This window comes from Epinephelus moara, chromosome 16 (assembly GCF_006386435.1).
Source record: "Epinephelus moara isolate mb chromosome 16, YSFRI_EMoa_1.0, whole genome shotgun sequence".
Taxonomy (NCBI): domain Eukaryota; kingdom Metazoa; phylum Chordata; class Actinopteri; order Perciformes; family Serranidae; genus Epinephelus; species Epinephelus moara.
Genome location: NC_065521.1, coordinates 19,168,597 through 19,185,002, shown reverse-complemented (window position 1 = coordinate 19,185,002; position 16,406 = coordinate 19,168,597). Strand labels below are relative to the sequence as shown.

Sequence of the window (16,406 nt, the reverse complement as noted above, 5' to 3'; positions counted from 1 at the left end):
ATGAGTCAAACTTCACGATAAAGAATACATTTCCAAAGACAAATCTGACTTTAAAATAACACTGCCTCAGAGTGTAGCTCAGACAATATTAGGATATTCTGATGTAAAGATTTCAAAATTAAAGCCCTATCAAATGTCATACACTAGCTAATTTCTGTCAGCTAAGGGGAAATGACCCATTACCACAGACAAATGTGACTTGAGATTGATAGCAGACCACTTTAGAGTGTCTCTCAGACGGTAACACGCCATTTTAATGTAGAGTTTAAAAATAAAAGACCTTTAAAAGCTCACATAAGAGCCATTATCCCTCCAAAATCATATTCTAATTTAAAGGAAAAGGCCACAGACTTATTTCACTTGGAACTGATAGCAGACTACCCCAGAGTGTCAATCCAGGACATTCCGATGTGGATTTTCAAAATTATAGCCCTCTTAATACTCTAATATGTGCTATGTTCCCTCTCAATTCAGATGGTATGAAAAGGAAACACCCTGCTGCATAGACGAATGTTACTTGAGATTGATAGCAGACCACTTTAGAGTGTCTCTCAGACAGTATCATGCCATTTTGATGTAGAGTTTAAAAATAAAAGCCCTTTAAAAGCTCACATATGAGCCATTATCCCTCCAAATTCATATTCTAATTTAAAGGAAATTACCTGTTGCCACAGACTTATTTCACTTGGGACTGATAGCAGGCTACCCCAGAGTGTCATTTCAGGACATTCTGATGTGGATTTTCAAATTAAAGCCCTCTAAATCCTCTCATATGAGCTATGTTCCTTCTCAGTTCAGATGGTTACATGGAAGTTGTGAATTCAGTGTTTTGACTGAAACACAGTTTACTACAGTTATTTTTATTTTATCATCATTAATTTCATTATTCATACTTATTTATCTATTTATCATTGACAGACTGACTGACTTACTGAATAATTTAGAAGTTGCCGATCAATAGAAGTATCGTTGTTTATGTAGGCTTGTAACATTCACCGAAATGTAGCTTTTATTTTGAAGTCCATTCTTACGCGCTCTTACCGTAATGCCTACTATATACACGAATCGCAAAAAAACACAGTTTGAGGTGGAGACTGGCTTGTGGGCGGGGCTACTTGGGGGTGTTGTATGTATAAATTAACACAGAAAAACTGAGAGTTCAGTGAACAAGTGCACCCACCGTAGGACGGTAGTTATCCAGATACTGGGGATTGTAAAAGCTCATTTTTCTGTCTACATTTGTTTTGCGGTCCAACCAGGTGCTGCTGCTGCTGATGACGATGATGATGATGTGGGGTGCCACACTGATTCTCATGTCCTTTGTCGCAGCCCAGGTGACATCACAAGAAATTGTAAGTTAAAGACTTTGGCGACTGAGCCATTACTTGTTTAAGTTAAAATTAAAAGTGATTTAACTGATGTAGCTCATTCTTGGGATTTCTTTGCAGAAAGTGCAGTGTCATGAATTTAATGGTAAGTTATTTTTCATTCATATTCTTGATGAGATGAGACTTTGATGTCAATATCATGTTGGCTTTGAACCTACAATAGGGTTTGGTCAAAAACAGAGATGCAGGGACCAGTCTTTTAATCTTTTTTGTTCTGTGTGATTCAGTTTTATTCTCCAGAACTTTAAGCTGTATTTTTTTTTATTGATATTGAAATCATCAGGCAGAATGACAGCAGTGGAAATTCCATTGCCCCTAAATATAACCCACCAAAATAGCCTAAAGACTAATGAATATAAAGGCATGACTTGATAACAAACACAGTTGCATTGCCAATTTTATTATTAGGCTATTATTATTATAATACAATTTGTATTATTATAAAGTGTGAACACCACTGTTGTCTCTTACAGATTTGCCTCCTACTAGTGAATCCTCTCCTTCTGAGCTGGCAAACCTGACCGTGATGCTGGTGAAAGTAAGAGGAGAAGATATGTTGAACATAAGCTGGGCAGTCAACATTGATGGTAGGTGACAGCACATTTAATATTCATTTCCACATCATTCAACTTATAAAACCACCTGATGTTGTTGACTTTCCAAACACTTCTCTGACTCTTGAACCGATCATTCAATATGTCTTTTAAATACAAAAAGTAGCTTACTGGTTATACTGATCATTTGTTAAAACAGCCAGAGTTGTTACACCAATGTTTATCATATGACAGAGGAGATTTGCCAGGAACTCTTGACTTTTTTTTTTATTACAAACAGGACTTTGGTCTGGTTGAGGTGAAACTGCACACACTCAAAATGTAGGAACCCCCTAATAGATTTTTAAAACACTGCACCCCAGAAGTACCATTTTTATACAAAATTATTGTCAAAAAATGGGAAATTTGTATGACATAGGAGAGGTCATTTTATGTAGAAAATCATAAAAATTAGAATTATGAACATCCTCTGTTAATAGAAACACAAAATACATAAAACACTAAAACCTAGAATTATCAGAAATGTGTATATGTAGCAGAAATGAGACAGGAGACCCCCTGATGATAGAGAGACAGCAAAAACAGGCATTATGTTTGTGGGTTCTGTTGTGGAAATTCTCTGCTGCTGGTGAATAATGAAATAGAGATTTCTGCCAGCTGACAAGGTTTTTATTTTCTTTGCAAAGAAAAGGTCAATCAGCAGACGAGCGGTCAGAATGAAGAAAGACCCAGAGCATGGGGAAGGTTAAACATTTAAACCTGAGGACCTACTCTTTCGGTGTGTTTCACACCCTTCTGTCTGCGGCAGGGAGCGATGCCCCTACCCATTGTTTTCACACTCTTTCGTCTGCCGCAAGTATTGGCTCCAACCCCCTAGGGTGTGTTTCACACCTGGCGTATCCTGCAGGATTTTGTATCTAGGTGGGAGGTTAAGAGGTGTAGACATTTGAAGTATTTGAAAACACAAAGAATACACAAAGAAAATGAAATTACAATTACAGTTCTCTGTCCATCTGTCCCATTGTCGTGAATGGGATATGTCAAGATCGCTGCAAAAGAATTTCTTCAAATTTGGCACAAACGTCCACTTGGATTTAATGATGAACTGATTTGATTTTGGTAGTCACAGGTCAAAGGTCAAAGTCACTGTGATCTTGTATGTCTCAATCTTGTGAAGGCGGTATCTCAAGAACACCTTCAGGGAATTTCCTCAAAATTGGCGTTCATTTGGACTCATTGATGAGCTGATTAGATTGTGGTGGTCAAAGGTCAATGCCATGGTGACCTTGCATCTGTCTCATTCTTCTGAATGTGATATGTAAGTGTAGATAAATACATAAGTAAACTGTAAGTGCAACTTTATGCAACTAATATGACACAAAATGGGTATAACAATGGCACATACAATAGAGAGCATTCACTGTGAGAAATAACACTTATTGACATTGCTAAGACTAAGCAACAATAACAAGTAGGTTTGTGTAGGGTTGTGGGTGAGTTATGAGGATACAGTGTTGGTACAGTGGTGTGGTGTTAGAGTTGGCGGGGACTGTGGATTTAACTTAAAAGTGGTGGGGTGTGTTTTTGTGTGTATAAATGTTTGTATGTGTGTGTGGTTGTGGGATATGTTGCTGTGTGGGAGGGTAAACAGGAGAAGGAGGAAGGAGTAAAGGGAAGGAAAGGATGAGAGAACAGTTAGATGGTATATGTAATATATTTACACATACTGTCTTTAGTCAGGCAGGATCTCTGACATTTTCTGTCCCTTTGCAGGTAGTCATGAATACCTGACTGGCATTCGGATCGTGATTTCGGGGGAAACACCGTACCATTGTGAATACCACCCGGCTTTTGCCGAGCCATACCTCCGAGGATCCGAGCAGGTATCATGGATAGAATCTTGACTAATTGTTTCTGTGTTGTTTAATTAGCGATTGTCTGCACAGCATGCGTTTAAAATGACAGACCTACCAAAGGGTATGGCAGGTTGAAAGTAAATTCAATGCAATGACTGTAATTTTTTCGATTCTAGAAATGGTTTTATTATTTGGTAAAAGCAAGCTATGGCTCCTATGTCATCCAAGCTGCCAATCTCCCTCTGGGTCCGCCAGAGAGATTCTCTTACAAGTTTACCATGATCAGTGTACCTCGTCCAGCAAGTAAGCTCATTTTTCAAGTCTTACTTTTTACTCTCATGACGTTTTAATGTGACTATTGTTTGTAATCCACACTGTGAGGTAGTAAACTCAGTACGAGTCAAAAGCATTTAGTTCACATCTCATTTTTTAAGGCTCGTTATCAAAATGTGAAGGGTGCATGTTATGTAGGAGAAAAAAATGTGTTTTGTAATCTCAGTTATGGCTGCTATGTTGTTTCCATACAGGCAGCAAAAGTATTTAAAAGTTTTAACCTTCTTCTCTGTTTTCTTCAGCTGTCAAATCAAAGCCTGCTACAGTTCCTACAGGTGAGCAATCTCAATTGCTTGTGCATGTACATGTACATACTGTATAATGTATCTTACTCTACAACAAAGATGTTGATACTCTGTCTTTAGTGATACTTTTTTAAATATTTCACTGCAGCTGAGATCACTGCAGGTAAGATTCCACGTTTACTTAAAACACGGTCAATATAATTTAAATATAATTACATGAAGGAAAATGAGACGTGTGTTTTGTGTGTGTTTGTGCAGAATCAAGTAAAGTACCTGTCCACGGTGACGTCAACTTCACTGGCATAGTGGTGGCCATTTTCGGAGGACTGGTTGGCTTGATTATCCTGAGTTCCTGCTACATAGTGTGTAAGTACAGGACTTTTTAAATTACATTTAGTTGACAGAGGACCTATAGGCAGAGGTGTGGACCTGAGTCACATGAAAGAAAGCGAGTCAGACTCGACTTGACAAAATCAAACACTGTAAGACTTGCAGCTTGACTTGGACTTGAGCCTTTTGACTTGAAAACATTTGATACCTTCCCCCAAGCAAAGATTAAAGTGCATCTTCTTTAAAAAGTGTAACACGGATCAATTCATTTCCCTTAATTTCCAGTATAGTTGCAGGAGAGAACCATGACGAACTAATGTTATGTTACTGAACACCAGAAAAAACAAGTACAAATTTTATGAAACATTTATGATATTTGTAAAATGTAATATAGTATTACTCTGTTGTTAAAATGGCATTACATTCAGTGAAGAGCGCTTTATGATTGTTTGGAGCTTGAAACTCCAATTTTAGGACCAGGGACTTTACTGGGACTTGAGTGCAAAGACTTGAGACTTACTTGTGACTGCAAAACAACAGCCTGGTCACATCTCTGCCTAAGGCAACAAAATTGCAGATGATGAATGTGAGAAAATGCAGATGCAGGTGCTCACTCACCAATCTTGTTCACATGCTTTGACATGTTCTCAGTTACTATTGAACCATCTTTCTATTGCGTTGCAAAGTAGCTCACCTTTAACCACTCTTGTGGCTAAAAGTCTTGTTATCTTGCACAAGAAACATGCTTCCCCTGCTAGATTTGAAAAGTGGATTAAAGAAGTGCTGAAATGAAACAAGCTTTGGCTCACCAGAAACAAATTCAGAAATACCTTGATGACAACCACCATGTCCTTCCCTATGTTTGTTACTCTCCAGATAAAAGGTGTGGAGCCAGCTTTGCCACCTTATTGGGTTTCAAAAAGTTGCCTACATCTCCTGTGATCCCCATCCCTGTCCTTGTGGTGTACCCTGCTGAAAATTCAGCCTTCCAGCGGGCCGTAGTAGAGCTGGCTGAGTTCCTGCAGTGGCACGGTGGCTGCAGTGTGGCTGTCGACATGTGGCAGCAGGGGAAGATCGCAGAGCTGGGGCCAATGCGCTGGCTGGCAGAACAAGCTAAAGCTGCGCACAGAGTGCTCATCGTTTGCCCACAGGTAGAAATTGTAAGTTGTGTGGAATAGTTATTTATTTTTTGCTGTATGATGAGGAGTGATTTAAAAAAACACTCTGTTCTCTTCTCTCAGCCTTCATCACAGCCCAGCCACTCTCCTCTTAACCACTCCTTCCCAGAACCCTCCATCCCAGCTGCAGCTCATGACCTTTACCCCCTGATTCTTAATATGGTGGCGAGCCATGCAAAGAGCGCCAGCGACTTGGCTAGGTTCTGGGTGGTGCAGCTGGGTGAGCAGCAGGACAAGAAGCCTTGTAACCTGGCGCCGCAGCTGAGGGCCTGCAAGACTTTTTGTTTGATGAAGGATTTGAACAAGCTGTGCAGGAGTCTTCATACCCAGAGTCAGGATGGCAAGAAGATGTCCAATCTGATCTTCAGACCAGCAATTGACTACAGTGAAAAGTGTACAGTGAACATAAGAGAAGCTGTAGAAAAGCTGGGTGGACGTCAGTCAAGCATTTTCAGAGAGGGGGAACCATTGAGATCTGTGGTTGCTGTTGTTTAAACATCTGTAATGAAAATATTTAGATTGATGGATAAAGAGGATGCATCAAAATAGTTGATTGGTGAATAGCTGAGTCTTTAATTGTGCTTTGTAAATTGCATTTTTTATTCATTTTTTTAGAGATGGCATAGACCTATACTCATCTTGGCCCTACGTGTCTTTGTCAGTATTTCCTCTGTGGTTTTTCAAGTTTGCTGTTTTTGTTTTCCACCTTAAACATGCTCCGTTAGATAAATGGGCAACAAAGACAGCTTCTCTCTTCTGTTTTGTGGAATCGATTTAAGAAATGAGATACTTATGTGCATCAGGTTTTGTTTCAACATTTGGTGGGACGGATAAGAGGTTAAAGGTCTGGTTTCCCCCAGGAAATTTTAAGAGTCAAACACTTCATTTCCTGCATTCTGGTGAATTTTTTCTCACCAATTTGTGGCGGAAATGTCTATTTTATGTAAAGAAAAAAAAAATCAGCTGACAATTTGAAATAAAAATAAATCTACAATAATGTAATGTAATAAATATAATGGAATGTAATGCATTAAGGTCGTTGGCCATTCTGTTGCTTTCAAATATTTTTTCACCTGTAGATCCACTTTTCTTATTTAATGTTATCCCTGCTGCGTCAACACACATGTTGGCATGATTTACTCTTCTTCTCCATTGTTTGGGGTAGTATCCTCTCTAAATGTGCATGTTGCACCTATTCACATCAATGATACATTATTCATTTTAATAGATTTATAAACCTCTGGGTTTTAATAGCTCATATGTGATGTCATGTTCACAGAGTGAGAGTGGAAATTTGGACAAGAAGAAACTGTCAAGAATTTGGTAAGTTACTGATTGGCTTGTGTATGCACTTTTCTGGGCAATGCACAGTTATTTCTTCTATATTGACATTGCATTGTATGTTTCCATATGGTGCAAATAAACCTCTCTCAAAGCATTCTCATTTGTTAGTTAACATTTCTTGGTGCAAGCTATTTTTCAGAACAATTTATGCTTTTAAGAAGTGATGGGGACAAAATTGGCCATTTCAAAAAGTGGTGTATCCCCAGCATACAGTGTAAATGACACCTATGGATTAACGGGTATAATGTAAAGTATAAAGTATTTCTGATTCTGATTCTGATGTGTCAATAGTTGAAGTATTCTTTAAATCAAATCAAATCAAATTTATCTGTATAGCACATTTAAAAACAACTGGACTTAAGTGCTGTACAAATTAAAGTGAACGGCTCAAGAATAGTGTGCAAACGCAATGACAAATGTTAATAAAAACATTTTAAAAAGCACATATGATCATAATTTAAGATTATTATCATTATTTATTAGAATATGGAGAACACTTAAGTTCACAGGAGAAGTCAGATGATACTGGGCTCTCTGCCAAAGCTATAAACTGCAGCAGCATATGTGGCACTATACAGTTACAGTATAGAATACACATTTGTCCAGTAAGGAATTAACTATCCTACTGGGGATAGGCCAGGGGGGCCCAGTTGTAGACCAGGGACTCAGTCAAAAATGGAGACGCCCCAGTTGTTTTTTTGCTTCTCAGTCTGAGAATCACATTTCAGCTAAATTCATTGGGGCTGTACTGCTACAACTTTACTCGATCTGGCTAATTTTAGCTGTTGCATTTAGATATTGTTGAAACTGCCATTTGCTGAGTCAGTTTGCTGCCTGTATGACTATTCTCTGCTTGTTCTTCTGTTATGCTCCATTTTAGCATTTACCATTTTACAGCAGGCTACTGTCATTGTGACTTGAGGCCACAGTGGCTGTTGTTCAGCAATAGTTATGCTTTTGTAGTGAGTATCTCAGTAGAGTACAGTTATTATATTTCCTTCATAATATACACATACTTGAGCTACAGTAAGTCTACATGAACATTTGCAAAGCAACGAGTCAGGTAAGAGGCAGTGCAAAGAAGAGAATCTCTTTCGACAAATAGAAATGTCTGTTTTGTACCACGTGATCAAACACGGAAGTACATTCTACCGTTAGCACAACTTTTCATACAGAGGAAGGTCCCGCTTGTTGTTGTGTTTTGAAGCACTTCACAAATACAACAAGGTTGCGACTCGTTATTTCTGACTGTTTAGTCTTCCAAATATATCAGTAAGCATGACTCAGGCTGAGAAGGAGCAGGACAACGGGAAGGAGAAAGAAAAGGAACGAGACAAGGAGAAAGAGAAGGAGCAACAACGTGGGGTGAAAAGACCCATCGCTCCTCCGGCCATCCCAGACCCACTGCAGGAGGTGAGACGGGAAGTCGAGAGTTACAATTGTTGTCCAATGTTCACATTTCTATTAAGTAGCCGACTATCCTCGTCTCAGTCTTTCTAATTTAGCCTATTTAGCTTTCATAGGCACAGGCGGCCTATGGCAAGCCGTTTTAACATTTAATCACTAAGTCTGACTATCCGGAATTACCACTGTAGATATCTATAACGTCATTTTGACTAGTAGTAATGTCATTGTGACTAGTATGAATTTTAATTTAAGATATCTGTAACGTCATTCTGACTAGTCAAAACTGAATTACAGATATCTATAACGTCATTCTGACTAGTCAAAACTACAGTTACAGATATCTGTAATTCAGTTTTGACTAGTAAGATTCAAACTATTTTTGCCATTCATGTGTATGGGGTTTGTCATTATAGATATCTACAATTACATTATGACTATCTATAATAGTGAAAATGACGTTGTAGATATCTACAACGTCATTTTCACTAGTCACAATTCAGTTACAGATATCTACAACGTCATTCTGACTATCTGAAACTCAATTCAAGATATCTAGAAAGGACCATGTAGATATCTTCAATTGATGATAATTAAAGATATCTTGAACTTGAATTATGACTAGTCAAAATTAAATTGTAGATATCTCAAACTGGAATTACAGATACCCGCAATAACATTTGCAGATATCCGCAACTACATTGGAGATATCTATAATGACAAACCCCATACACATGAATGGCAAAAATAGTTAGAGTTTTGATTAGGCAAAATTATGTTGCAGATATCAGTAATGAATATCCAGTCTAGCGATTTAATGTTAAAACGGCTTGCCATAGACGGCCCCTCTTTTGGACTGCCAGGGGCTTAACATCAGTTACTTAAACATATGTGTTACTTAGAGGGGGACTGATAGTATACTCAGTAGTTTACTGTGTCTGACAGTATACTCAGTAGTTTACTGTCTGATAGTATACTCAGTAGTTTACTGTCTGATAGTATAGTCAGTAGTTTACTGTCTGATAGTATACTCAGTAGTTTACTGTGTCTGACAGTATACTCAGTAGTTTACTGTCTGATAGTATACTCAGTAGTTTACTGCCTAAAAATATACTCAGTAGTTTACTGTCTGATAGTATACTCATCAGTTTGCGGTCTGACTGTATACTCGGTAGTTCACGGCCTAAAAATATACTCAGTAGTTTACTGTCTAATAGTGTACATAGTAGTTTACTTTCTGACAGTATACTTACTGTCTGATAGTATACTCAGTAGTTTACTGTCTAACAATATACCCTATAGTTTACTGTCTGACAGTATACTCAGTAGTTTACTGTCTGATAGTATACGTATACTATCAGACAGTAAACTTAACCGTCAGTCTGGGGAAAACCCTTTCTTTCTTTTAGCATGACAGTTTTACATCTATAGTAGTGTTGTCAAAATATCGATTTATCCTTACAAATCAATTCTGAATATTTCAAACTGTTTCAGTACTCATTTTCCATAGTATTGATACTCCGGTACCAGATGTGCTTTCTTGCTTTCTCTTATTGTCAATATTTACTACAGTCATTCTGCTGTTCTCTGCTACTAACCCAGAAAAGAAAAGTTATTATTGTCATGTTATATTTTTCTTTAATGCCCTCACTGTCAGTTTTCCCTGTGGTATCAAGAATGGTATTGAGTGTCAATATTTTTCATGGTATTGTGTTGAAGTCAGAAATTCCAGTATTGTAAAAACACATTTCAAGAGAGAAATGGTTTTCTGTGTTTGGTGCAGAAGAAACTGACTGAGCTGCACAGAGCCCTGATCTAAACCCCATGCAACACCTTTGGGGTGAACTGGCATGTTGAGTGTGAGCTGGACCTTATCACCCAGCATCAACGTTGGACTACCTTAATGCCCTTGTGGCTGAAATGGGGGCAAATCCTTGCAGCCAGGTTCAGAAATTGTGTGGAAAGCCTATCCAGAAGAGTGGAGGTTGTTAAACAGAATGTTAATGCCCACAGTCTTGTTATGACATATTCAGCATGTGGGTGTAATGGTCAGATGTCCATTACTTTTGTGATTCTGTCGTGCAAGACATGGTTTTGCTTATGCTGATCATCATGTCATCACATTCCTTTTTTTTTTTTACAGCAAATACAGAGCAATTTTATAGTTGTCATCCACCCTGGCTCAAGGACACTCCGCATTGGTCGAGCAACAGACACTCTTCCCGTGACACTCCCACATGTGATAGCACGCAGACACAAGCAAAGTGGACAGCCCAGATGTGAAGACTCCTGGCTGCTGAGAGATGGTCTAAATGTAAGTCACTCATGACCAGATACACCCACAGTACAGTTTGTTTCTCTCCATCTCACTCCCACTCAGATTAATTTCATATTTGTGTCAGTATTCATTTACCCTCATTGCTTCTTTTTCCTGCCTGACAGAAACCAGAGAGTAATGAGCAGAGGCAGAATGGGCTTAAAATGGTCGACCAGGCAATCTGGTCCAAGAAGATGTCGAATGGAGTGCGCAGGACACCCGTGTCCGCTGAACAGGTGTGTGTTAATATTATATGACAGAGCTGCATATGTTGCATATGTAATTCTGCAACATTCACAGGCAGCGGCAACATGATACATTAGCATATTTGCTTTTAAATTTTTTGGTGTAAGTGATGTTTTTATTTATTTGACAGAAATATTGAGCACTTTGCATCGCTGTATGAAAGGTTCTAGAGTAAATAAAGGGTTGATTGGTTGATTTTAATTGTAATGGATAATTCTGGTGTTGTGCTAGTGTCTTGTACAGTGTTCTTTCATGTGCAGAAATTTATAACATTTTTTGTACGTGTGTGTGTGTGTTTGTGTGTGTGTGTGTGTGTGTGTGTGTGTGTGTGTTCTAAGGCCAGAGCTTATAACTGTCAGATCCGTCCGGCAGTGCTAGACACCAGCTCTAGGGTGAAGTGGACCAACACAACCCACCAGCCTCCTCATCTGGTGGGAGAGGAGGTCAGTGCATGTGTCTAAAGTGTCTGATCATCCTATAAAATAAGACATCTAAAACTGTAACCTTAACTCTTTGTCAGTTGTATCCGTTTTACTCATACTTTCTGTCTCTCTTCCCCCCACCTTCCACCCTGCCATCATCCAGGCTCTTTACGTGAATCCATCTGACTGTTATAACATCCACTGGCCTGTTGTCAGAGGTCAGCTCAATGTGCATGCCAGGCCCGGGGGCTCACTGACTGCTGTCCTGGCTGACCTCGAAACCATCTGGAGTCATGTTATTCAAAAGCATCTGGAGATCCCCCTCAAAGATTTAAAGGTAGGAGAAACCTTCTCACCTCTTCATATCATGTTCCTCTGTGAGGCATAATTAGTAGTGCAATATGTTGAAACTAGAAAATAATGAAAAATGTCATCAAATTGCTCTGACAGTAGAATCACTTTAATCTCCCACATTAATGCTTCGCTTTTGTGACTGGACACCAGTATTACAGATGCATCCTATTGGTCCCCGACATCTACAACAGGCAGCACATCAAAGAAGTTGTCAACATGCTGCTGCTTAATATGGGCTTCTCAGGTATCACACACAATTATACCTGTATGGCTGAGCACATAACAACAACATACCAACACATTGTTATATTCATCAACAGCCTGTTCAGCGTAGGCTAAGGAACTACCAAATCTGTGTCTCCTGGCATCACATCTGTCCTCTTGTGTGCGTGTGTACAGCGATCATAGTGCACCAGGAGTCGGTGTGTGCTACATTTGGCAGTGGGCTGAGCAGTGCTTGTGTCGTGGATGTCGGAGACCAGAAAACCAGTCTTTGTTGTGTAGAAGACGGAGTGTCCCACCGGAACTCCAGGTGAGACTGAGAGACACATTCATGTTAAATGTATGTCTATGAATTTTTTTTTTTCACCAAATACCATAGATCCATTTTACATTTACATACAGTAGATAACAATTCTGAATGTTTGCGAAGGAATAATTATAGTTCCTGCTGAGTTCATGTTGATATTTGTAGTATGTAAGCCACAATGTTGGAACCCACTGGCTGTCGATCTGACGATGACAAAGCCTCTAGGAATGAGGGTCAGTATTTCGGGCTGATCTGGCGTAGCCACTGGACACCTGAGTCAAGACCTCCTCTTCCATGTGCCGTTCATTTTGAATTATCTCTATAAACAAATATCTGCATATGAATGCGGACGATAGCCAATGGGTTGCAAGACTGCATTTTGGCATACATGTGTTCCACCTCTATGTATGGACTTTTTAACTGCCGTTCAGACGTGATTGGTCAATACTATTTGGACGACAAATAGACAATAAATGAAAACCAGAACGCCTCCGATACCAAAATCTCTTTATAGAGATTGTGGGAGTGCCTGAAGGGTCAAGTGGGAATTTTGTTTCTGGAATTATTTTGGAATTGTGCAATAACTTTTGCGTTATGTATTGAGTTTCATTTTCGTGTGTTGTGTGTTGGTCCAGTTGTAATACACTGCCAGTTTAGGGAAACAAAGAATTTCAGGAAAGAAAATGTTTCGAGGGCTCCACAGTAATACATTGTGTGTCCTGTCTGTCGGACTTTGCAGACTGTGTTTGGCGTACGGTGGCTCAGACGTGACCCGTACTTTCTTCTGGCTCCTGCAGAGGGCGGGCTTTCCTTACAGAGACTGTCAGCTGTCCAGCAGACTGGACTGTCAGCTCCTGCAGCACCTGAAGGAGACTTTCTGCCATCTAAACCAAGTGTGTTTTGGTCAGGGGGTGGAGTCCGGGTGTATAGAGGGAGTACTGGGGAACTGTAGCCTGTATGTTGAGCAGTTTCAGTCAAGCAGTCTGTGTCTGTTTTGATCCCTATAGATGGGCGCAGAATTCTGCAGTTATTCAGATAAATTCCAAATTATGTCTCTCTGACACTTATTCTTAACAGGACATATCAGGACTACAAGATCATGAATTCCAGACACGTTTCCCAGAAGCCCCAGCTTTTCTCTACCAAGTTCGACTAGGGGATGAGAAATTACAGGTACGTACTTCAAGCAGTAATGAAAAACCATGCTTTTTAAAACTGATGCTGAAATCCATTTGACATTGTCCTGTCTCCAGCTTGTGTACTGGAATTACTTTTCATCTGTGGCTCTATTTGTGTCTCCCCCCCTTCATTTTTTTCTGGCTCATGTGTATATATTATATATATGTCAGGCACCCATGGGTCTCTTCTACCCGACCACGTTTGGCATCGTAGGTCAGAAGATGACATCACTTCAGTACCGTTCCCAAGGCGACTCGGAGGATCCTCATGATGAACACTACCTGCTGGCCACACAGAGCAAACAGGACCAGGTAACACACACTCACACATATGCACACATCATTTCTGTACATAGAGGCACTGTGGGTCTTGTTGTTATTATTATTTTTTCTTTTAATTCTCTCATTTTTTTTCACCAGTCCTCCAAATCTGCTGCTGACAGAAAGGCTATTTCCAGACCAGGTGGTGGTTTGGATGGTGAGATGAGCAGTCAGGGAGGTATTGGGGAGCTCTCTGACCTGACGAGGGGCTGTGGGAGTGGCGTTGGTGGAGGAGGAATGAAAGGGGAGATGGAGCTTGGGCCTGCCCAGGGGGAGTGTCTGATGGGTGCTGGAGAGGTGGAAGAGCCCCTGTCTGCACACCTCTCCAGGAAGACCGCTATCATGAGCCAGTTTGAGAGCAAAGCACTGGGCCTGGATAAAGCCATCCTGCATAGCATCGACTGCTGTGGTACGGCCGGAGAATGAAGTGTAGATGTTTTATAGTACCCAGGATGTCCTCTTTTAGCTCATCTTGTATTTTTTTTACTTTTATAGGATCAGATGAAACCAAACGTAAGATGTACAGCTCCATCCTGGTAGTGGGAGGAGGGCTTATGTTTCATGGTGCTCAGGAGTTTCTGCTTCACCGCATCATCAACAAGATGCCGCCCTCATTCAGAAGACTGGTAGACAACGTGGAAGTTATTACACGGCCAAAGGTAACCTGCGATATGTTGTACTGAGTCTTTAGGGTTGGGCCAGTGTAAAAAATTTCAGACTGGTTTGGTATTAGGCCAAACACCAGACCAGACCGGTATACTGAATTTAATCAGTAGGTGTTGCACTCGACTCAGCAGTTGTTCCGGAGTTGAACATAATCACCGTGTCCTAATGGCAAATGAGGCTATCATGTTGCATTGTGCGACATCGGAGCTCTCTGTGTCCACATCGAATTCATCAAATATGCACTTCTGTTACGTCATGTCAACAAACCACATAGATAACAGCTGTGAATTAGCGATGTGCCATCTACTCGCAATCTACTTGCTATCTCCTATAGTTGTAGTTTTTAAATTGAAAACATGTTTTTGTGATATGCTCTAGAAATGATACACAATATAGCAAACAGCAAGTCGCTTAGGTTGTTATTAGTGATGGTCATTTACCAGAAACTTTAGCTCCCTGGCAATCTCCCTCCAACCAGCTGCCACCTTATTTAGGTTTTTGTAGTGAAATAAGGAGACAACTTATAGATAATTACCCTATACATCTTTATGAATCAGCCGTTTCTCGTCCACTGCGGTGCTTTTAAAGCTAGTGACCGGAATAAATAGAAACAGGGCGTCCGACAAAAGTTCAGACAGCTCTTTTGTTGGCTTTTAATTTACCAGAATATGTCATAATGACAAATGCCAGTTCAGCCGGTTTACATAAAATCAAACCGGTTTGAGCTTGTATACTGGACCGGACCGGCAGAACCGGAAATCGAGTCATAGTCATAAAAATATTAGGGATCTGTAATGCAGGCAAAGTAGGGTTTCGTTCAGTGGCATTAATTTTTTTTTTTTTTTTTTTTGTAAATGTCTACTTATGTCAAAGGTTGGGAGTTAGTAAGATGAGTGCTATGCACAAGAAACTATATATATATATTTGAGAAACAAGTAGTAAAATGCTACACACAACCCCTCTAATGTACTTGTAAACTGATGTGGATGTGCTCTAGGACATGGACCCTAGGCTGATATCGTGGAAGGGTGGAGCAGTGCTGGCGTGTCTGGACACCACTCAGGAAATGTGGATCCACCAAAGGGAGTGGCAGCGCTTTGGTGTTCGAATGCTCCGTGAGAGAGCTGCCTTTGTCTGGTGAAGCCAACACGGTGTCTACACAGGAGGCGTAGCTTGGGCAGTGTGTCAGCGGAGCAGCAGCTTCAGTGCTCAGTGTCCACACACAGGATGATTTCAGGCACAGTTAAACATGCAGAAAGACTCAGTAGCTCTAAATGTCATGACTCTTGATCAAATTCATGCACAACATAAATCTGTGTTGTGGAATGAAAACCACAAGTGTTTTAAAAGAGGCAAAAAATTAAGTCTGGACATCTCATTGCATTGTGGGAAAGTATGCTGACACTATCAGTTTGACGGCACTGCCAACACCATGTGGAACATTTTCACCAATCTGTATTTTCCACTTGTGTTGCCTGTTTTTTTCCAACATAAACCCAGATGAGGTCATTGTTGTGTAACTTTTGAACAGTATTCTGTAAATAGTGATGCAATTCTCCCATGTCCCTGTGTGTAAATAAACCTGTCACAGTTGTATACACAGTGTTGCATTTGATATGAACAAACAAAATCCAGCTCACTTTGTATTAGAAACATATTGAATGTCATGAGGTTGGCTCCAGTCGCAAAGTATCCCTAACAGAATCTCAAAAACTCAATGTTTTTCAGACTTGTGTGCATA

General features: G+C 40.0%; 2 protein-coding genes across 3 annotated transcripts; both read left to right on the top strand.

The window, feature by feature from the left end:
• Nucleotides 1–1,175: 1,175 nt before the first annotated feature.
• Nucleotides 1,176–7,327, top strand: LOC126402844 (uncharacterized). 2 transcript variants are annotated; one of them, XM_050065160.1, is made up of 9 exons: nucleotides 1,176–1,352; nucleotides 1,449–1,473; nucleotides 1,862–1,979; nucleotides 3,720–3,825; nucleotides 3,975–4,101; nucleotides 4,374–4,406; nucleotides 4,635–4,742; nucleotides 5,583–5,857; nucleotides 5,948–7,327. In XM_050065160.1, exons 1-9 carry the CDS (start codon nucleotides 1,275–1,277, stop codon nucleotides 6,377–6,379), a joined length of 1,302 nt encoding a protein of 433 aa, XP_049921117.1. In that variant the 5' UTR covers nucleotides 1,176–1,274; the 3' UTR covers nucleotides 6,380–7,327. The 2 variants fall into 2 exon arrangements, with proteins under 2 accessions (XP_049921117.1, XP_049921116.1); XM_050065159.1 differs by having other exon boundaries at nucleotides 5,583–5,866.
• A 1,034-nt stretch (nucleotides 7,328–8,361) lies between these two features.
• actr8 (actin related protein 8) lies at nucleotides 8,362–16,261 on the top strand. Its single transcript, XM_050065469.1, has 13 exons — nucleotides 8,362–8,641; nucleotides 10,776–10,946; nucleotides 11,075–11,185; nucleotides 11,534–11,638; nucleotides 11,781–11,954; nucleotides 12,122–12,215; nucleotides 12,371–12,503; nucleotides 13,240–13,393; nucleotides 13,578–13,673; nucleotides 13,850–13,990; nucleotides 14,099–14,408; nucleotides 14,495–14,658; nucleotides 15,663–16,261. The coding sequence occupies exons 1-13, from the start codon at nucleotides 8,507–8,509 to the stop codon at nucleotides 15,804–15,806; spliced, it is 1,932 nt and encodes a 643-aa protein (XP_049921426.1). The 5' UTR covers nucleotides 8,362–8,506; the 3' UTR covers nucleotides 15,807–16,261.
• Nucleotides 16,262–16,406: the final 145 nt, after the last annotated feature.